Below are 7,678 nucleotides of genomic sequence, written 5' to 3'. Positions count from 1 at the left end.
TTCACCCTACTGCAATTGTTTTTTCGTTTTCTTTCTTTTAACTCAATGCATACTTTTCCACTGCACTAGTTTTTTTTTGTTCCTTAATCCACAATCTACCACTTCTGTCTTTTCCTTTCTTAAATATTTCATACATAATCATGACTGAGTCGGAGTGAGTTATTGTCATCAGTTGTTGTCTATTGCTTGTCCTCAAAATGTCTTTAAAGATCCAGGGTACTGACTGAGATAGGGTGAGTTATTGTCAATAGTTGTTGTCTGTTATTCATCCTAAAAATCGACTTAATTTCAATCTTATTTTGTGTTTGAATTGTCTAAGATGCCTTAGCAATAACTAACATGGCCTCACAAAGAAGAATATTGAGGTAATCACAAACTTTGGAAAACCAATACCACTTATTAGTATGATCAGTACTACATGTCTGAAAAAAACTTGCCCATGATGGAGTTATAGTGTATGAAAAAAATGTCCCCAAAAAATATGATTGATTGATGGTTGGGGTTTAATGTCCGAGCAGCAATATTTCATCTATATTCAGACCATGAACATGAAATGGATGATAAAATGGACATGAAATGATGATGAAATGAAAAAAAAAGGGATGGGACACAAGGACAATAGGGTCGATAAATTTTGATTGCCACTAGAAAAAGGGAAGGATGGGTAAGGTCGGGCAATTTAGCCTCCTGTGGCGAAGCGCAAAGGTTCCTACTCCTGGAGAATACCACAGTAGGGTTCTTTAACCTGCAAGGAACGTGGCATCTTTCCCAACACGGTGCACTACTATGGTTTGCAGTCAGGTTTTCTGTATTATAGCCTGACAACCCCAGCATGTAACATGCCAGGGGTACCCCATTCCACCACTTGGGGCACACATCCCAGTTGCTCTGTGGGCAGAGCACCTAGCCCCCGGCTAGGTTTCTGAGCACTATTTAGTCGCCTTTTACGACAAGCTTAGCCCTGCTGCAGGCCTATTCTTTCAACACCTGGACCTGCATGGGGCCCCAAAAAATATGAAAAAGTCCCATAACTCTGAAACTAAAGATCATTTTTTTCCCAAATAGTATACAGATGGTAAGACCATTATAACAAACAATTATGTAAAGTTTAAAGTCCATTGTAAAAGAGCTTCTCAATTTACAGTTTGATGTGTGAAGAAAAGGCCTATGATAGACCTGTAGCCACTTTTAAAAAATGTCCATTTTTGTCAACAATCCATTTGTTTGGTTATTACCAGAAAAACTTCAAACATTTACAGAATGCTGGCAGTTAGAAAACACACTTCATAACTGATAATGTTGGTTTTATGGACATTTCAAATCTTTTAAAGTGAAAACACTATAACAGATGAAAAAATTCAATGCATACCACAAGAAAATGTCCATGTGCAAGAAGTTAATCCAGTTGTAAGAAATCTTGTTTGGATCAACATTTTCAGATCCAATGGTTTATGTTTAGAAAAATTGAAGTTATAATCACATGCCTGATCTTTTCAAGCTTTGGCTACATTTGCAAAATAACTTTTCCTTTCAAATTCAAATCACTCACATACTCCATTTTCTGGAATGAAAATTCTAAAGAATAAGAAATCAAACTGGTGTGGCCTTATTAAAACCTGTCAACTTAAGAAGACACATTAATATGAACAAAACCTTACCTAAAGAACAAGTGAAATAAGAAGTTCTTCAAATTTTCATACAACTCTTCAGTGCTGTTAAACTCCCAAATTTTCACCTTCTGATATTAAAAAAAATACATGTACATAATAAATGAATCAACAAATAAAATTTTACATCATCTTATTATTTCCTGATACAAAATTCTTGCTTTCTATTACAGCAAGTTAAAAATGACTGGTTCAAATTTCAACACAAATCTAGGTTCATGTAGGCTGTTGAGTAATTTAAATAGCTCTCTAGGTAGAAATCTGCCCTACTAAATTATACCAGTGTGTGTGTGCTACTTCATAATAACTGAACACATGTGTGATCTTTGTGACACTATCAAGTTTGAATAGCTGTCAATTGTAATGAACTTATTGTGTGTAGGTAGCTTTTATTGTAAAGATTAGACATCACTGTTCATTCAGCTCAAATATTCATAATAATAGATCAAGCCAATTTTAAGATTCATTAATTAAATTCAACTTTTTTGATCTTTTCAGAATGAATTAGATGCATACATGTGTACTGTTAAACTTTCATTTATTTAAAAAAAATTAGAGTAAAGAGCTATAAGTAAATAGTAAGGTTATGATTACCCCTTCTTCAAAACGATCATGTTTTCATCTTGCAATTTGTTACGAGTTGGGAAAAATGTACAATGTACAAGTTTTTCTAAAAAGTTTTATTCTTTGAAAACACGATCATTTGATATCTACTTTTGCTTTTACGTGTATATAAAGATGAACTAATATTCAAGGCACATTTATGGTAAAAAATGTTTACAGAAAATGACAGATACCGAATGATGACATCATAAATATATAACATATGTTAATTCTACCTTGTCTGTCTTGTCACTTCTAACTTCTGTTGGTACAATACACCTTGGTCCTGTTTCCCCTGCCAAGCCACATCTGGTTAAATAATCAAATTGTTATAAAGAAACAAGTCCACAATTTATTGATATAATTTGAAATTTTACAATGTGATTTTGTATATCAAGTCATAAGTTTGTCACTTGAAAACATTTAATCACCCTGGCACATGTACTTTGGAATTTCTTTCGTTTTTATTTTTAACAAAAGGAAGATTTATATATTATTTAGAGTTGAGTTAACTCCTTCATATGTAGATAAATGTAGCAATTCAAATTTGTTTCTGCCTTCAAAAACGGGTGTCTCAGCGACAAGATGTCCCATTCCACTAAGACCTAGGTCTAATACATCACTAACTTATGATAAGTGGCTTATCCTTCAATAGGGCCTCTCTAGCTTACACCTACCTCACAACTGGCAGTGCATACAAGTGTTTATGAAACTTTTTTTTGCATTGCATTTACAAAACAAACAAACAATTATTGATAGACAAATTATTATAAAAACAACATCTTGAATTAAAGATTTAATGAAAACAATTTGATACCATATGCTACACATTTCTAGGTTAATACATGAGAACTGAAGAACGTGAGGTCACAGGCAATATCATACTTCAGCGAGTTTCCTCTTACCATCACACTTAAGTAATTTTCTATCATTTAAAGTTTAAACCATTTTCATCTGAAAAACAGAAGGGCTAGTGGCTGACTGAATCCACCTTTGCATTTTCATTAACATTAATTTATAGTCTTTTGATAACAAATAGGCACTGCTTACATAAGTGAGCACTGTGAGCTCTGACAAACTAAGAATTCATTTTTGCCCCTCTAAGATGCTCCCCATCATATTGTTTTTAAGTTTAAGTGCTTAGGATAAAATTTTTTTTGTTATCTTTGAAATTTCCATGTTATTCATAAGAACAGATTCTGGAAATATAACAGCTGTCTGCAAATGGCAGATTTTACACATCCCTTGTGATGTAAAAAAGGCACATTTTTAGGCAACTGATAACATGGATAAGGAAGAGTATAAGAAAATATGAAATTATTTTTAATTTTTTGAAACATATTCTTTAACTATATTTTTATTAGTTTGGTTTATGGAAATATGAGGACAGTCATTTTTAGTTACTTCCTGGGTATTTTTATATGTATTCTCTGGACACTTTCTGATAAAGGAGGTGACATTCCATAAATGCCTTTGTTTAACTTACGTAGAATCCCAAAAGCTTATTCAAAATCCATTAATTTATTTTTTTAAATCTTTAAAACCAGGACATAATCTAGGATTCCATGAACACATAGAAATGGTACTTATATAAAATTAATTATATTAATATGAGATTGTATCTTAATAGGCATGTTCATGTAGTCTTAAAAATAATAAACAATTAAGATAAGTTTAATAGTCCTCAATTCCATTTCTATACTAGCAAATAAATATATATAATAAATAAATAACTTTTAAATAAAAATTAAGTTAAAATTTTCGTTTAAAAGCTCCTTTGAGCTAGTGTTTTTTGTTAACTTACACTGAATCAAAGTAAAGTTTTCTTATCTTATCTAATAACTACCGGTATATGTATAATTGAAAATAGTAATGACTACATGTACAGTGATTGGGATTAAAATGGACCATTTTTAATGAACTTCTTTACTTTAAGATTCTTTAACATATACACTGCTGATATCATTATTCTTTAACATACACACTGCTGATATCATTATTCTTTAATATATACACTGCTGATATCATTTGGAAACATTAGTTTACTTATATAGCTGCTAATATGCTTCTGAAATTTTTACTTCTCACAAGAGCAAAACCAGTACAAGTACTTTGACTTCAGTGTCTTTTTTAACCAGACGCGTGGCAAATGAACCTATTCTAAACACAAATGGTACAGTGCTTTTTTCTGCGTCTTTTGGTGAATATTACATAAGAACAGATGTTTAGCAACTTTTTCACTGTGTGTTTTATTAACAGCCCCCCATGCTTCTTCAGTGCAGTACATTGTACTTTATTACCAGTTTTATGTTGAAATCAAGGAACATTTGTTCCAACTTTGTCCACTGGAATAAGTACAATGTTATATATGGCAGCTAATTTTGCCTGACAAACCATATAAGTTTCATATGTTAGATTTCCTTGAAAGATCTCAGGTTGAAAGGATCAGTTTGACAATGTTGCCACTGTCATGCATACACCTTCGTTTACTGGGCAATTCAACAACAGTCTCTGTGGTCCCATTTGGTCGTCCACTTCTTTTTCTTTACTGAGGTAAAACGTGTGTCTTAAAATCAGGACCATCATATGTATCCACACAACTGTTGGAATTTGTGTCTCTAAATCAATTAGGGTATTGTTAGTTAATAAACATTGCAAAGGAGCACTAAGCTACATCAGGATGAGGTGGAAACTTCAACTGCATCATCATTTTTATTATTTGATGCTGATGCAGACATAGACTTACATAATCATTATCACTTTTGGCATCTTTAATTTCAACAACTTCCAAAAGAATTACATCTGACTGAATGTACCCACACTCCAGTATTTGTACAATTCTTCTAAAAAATTCATTCTGTTCTGAAGTTACTCAGTATTGCTCTCTGACATACAGGGACTTGGAGGCACGAGATAGATCATTAGTGTATGGCCATGGACAGTTAATGAAAAAAAAGGTTTAAACTGCACTTTAGTACTATTTTTGCCCATTTAAAGGATCTATCTCATGACCTCAAGTCCCTGTGTTCCAGTGATCAAATTTAAGGGGAAATACTTGCTAAATGCAAGTTGAAATTCAATTTTGCTAGTAGAAATTATTTCCACTTGCTAAAATTTGCTAGTGGAATTTTATATTTCATATAGGTAAAGTTCAGAAATAACCCCAAAAACTTAAATTTAGTGAGTGTAAATTTTCAGTACTTGCTAAATTTAGCTAGTGGAAAAAATTCTAAACTTCAATCCCTGTGTTCTGATGTAAAAGTTGTGATCTTCTGAGTAAGTTATTGAACTTTTAGGATTTTGTTGATTGTGCATTTGCGGATCCAGTATTAGGGGCATAAATAGAATTAAATGCCAAGCAAAGCGAGTCAAACAAACATTTGGAAGTAGAATTTTAGACAAATCATGTTGTCACATGTTTTGTGGACCGCATCATAGGAATCAAAATTCACATTCATTGCTAATTGTGGACAATGTTTGAAATAAACCTTATTATGACTTCCCTTTGACCCAGCATGTCTTAGTCTATGATTTTCTTTCTCTTGTTTTGCTCTCTAGGACACTTACATGCAGAACTCAGATAAATCAGAATTGTATTATATTGTATACATAAGATACAAACAAAATGTACAGTTATCTGATTTTTCATTTTGTGTAATCAATTAAGAATTCAATATGCAATAAAGTTGTTTACAGATTTTCTTTCTAATTACATTGTATTTTGCTCTCTACAAAATGGCTGTATTATCAACTGGGTTCTACATACTTATGAGCAGAAAAAGCATCAATATCCGGTTTGCGCATGTAAAATCAGGAACTTGAAAACAGTATACTTGGTAAATACGACTGAGGACCACACTAGTGAAGGAAACATAAACTATCTTCAGTAATTAAATATAAATTGAATCTGAGTTTTTTCTAAGATAATGATGCTATCAATACTGGACAATTCGACCCAAAGACATTTCAGACTACGACAACTTACAGTTCCTTACCAAATCTGGACATTTCGACCCATACATATTTCAGACTTTGACAATAGGAGAATGCATGCAGGCAATAAAACCGTATATATGATATACATGACACATTTTACCAATTTTGAAGTTAAAAATTTCAGGACTATAAAAAATTATGAAAGGACTTAGGTGTTTGAATTCATGTTTTTTCGGGAGCATTTAAGAATTCATATGTTTCTTCTAGATCATTTAATGTTTCACCATCCTCATATTAATGATGATTGATCACAAAATTTTACTAAGTCCATCAAAATCCAGTTGAATGGCCAACCCATCAAGAACAAAAAAGAGCAATTAAACCGCTGACAGGCTATTCAACCAGATCCCATCAAATAGCCTACAAATAATGGAATTGCTATCAAACCAGGTCCGGTTAAATAGCCACGGCCTATCAGAAATGGGATAAAAAGCAATCGGCCCCTTCTATTGGCTCCAATCCAAATCACTGCATGTATCGAATTAGTCTGAATTTCCTCTGACCCTGCAGCCCTCCTCTTTTTTATTTGGATATTGATATGTCGGGTTATCAATATCCAAATAAAAAAGAGGAGGGTTGCAGGATCAGAGCCAGAGGAAATTCGGACTAGTATAGAATATGAACAGACAAATCAATCAAGAAAACTTATACAAGTTTGACATAATTTCAGAGACTACCAGCACCGGCAAGTGAATGGTTTTCAATCAGTCAAAGTAGTTGCATGGTATCAGAGAGTTTTCAGTTCATTTATAATGAAAAGCAGAAGAGCACCGTTCACAGTCCCTGAAAATTCACATTAATTCCTGTGAAAGAAATTGAAATCATACTTTGTATACACCGCTCCAATGTCCAAGATCACAACATTCTTGTCACTGCTATAACTTAGCGCTTCAAAAAGCGGCATTTCTTATTTATTGTTATTTTTCCGAGTACAGTCAGAGCGAGAGGATCTCAATTTTTGCATAACCGGAAGTCGGAAATCGAATCGTGTGAAATACCAAAGAAAAAGTGGTTGTCACAACTCCTAATAACGGACGAACAAGTTATTTTTCTTAACTATATACAAGTGCGGACACAGACTGATATTGCCCGAGAGGCAAGTACGGACGCAGACTGGTATTGCCCAAAGAGCAAATTTGAATCTACATACCTTTTGTCTTGAAAGAGTAACCAATGGAACCAAGATTCTAGAGGAAATCAATGGAATGTAATCCAGGGACAACTTGAAGACCACACATGGAAAACAGACAAACATAACAATGAACAATAAAGTAACTAAAATAATATATACAAAGTAACAAAAGTAAATGAGAAACTCGGACTCCACTTAAAACTGGAAGCATGACTCAGGTACACCGGTAGGGTGAACGTGTTTGCATCATCCAGAAAACTCCTCCATTTACTGAAATCAA

The 7,678-nt window shown here is 33.1% G+C and overlaps 1 protein-coding gene across 1 annotated transcript in view; it reads right to left on the bottom strand.

Annotated features, from left to right (window-relative positions):
* The window catches only part of LOC148623584 (actin-related protein 10-like), an 18,508-nt gene extending 11,267 nt beyond the window's left edge, over window positions 1-7,241 (bottom strand). The window contains exons 1-3 of the mRNA XM_088565505.1: window positions 7,094-7,241; window positions 2,507-2,579; window positions 1,659-1,738 (exon numbers count right to left, since the gene is read on the bottom strand). Coding sequence (XP_088421631.1) covers window positions 1,659-1,738; window positions 2,507-2,579; window positions 7,094-7,170 — 230 coding nt within the window. The 5' untranslated portion in view covers window positions 7,171-7,241. The remainder of the gene's footprint in view (window positions 1-1,658; window positions 1,739-2,506; window positions 2,580-7,093) is intronic.
* Between the last annotated feature and the right edge of the window lie 437 nt (window positions 7,242-7,678).

Source organism: Perna viridis, chromosome 2, assembly GCF_037379345.1.
Source record: "Perna viridis isolate PV_CMFRI_1.1 ecotype Kerala chromosome 2, ASM3737934v1, whole genome shotgun sequence".
Classification (NCBI taxonomy): Eukaryota; Metazoa; Mollusca; class Bivalvia; order Mytilida; family Mytilidae; genus Perna; species Perna viridis.
The sequence above is the reverse complement of the archived record's forward strand: the minus strand, read 5'-3'. Positions and strand labels throughout refer to the sequence as shown.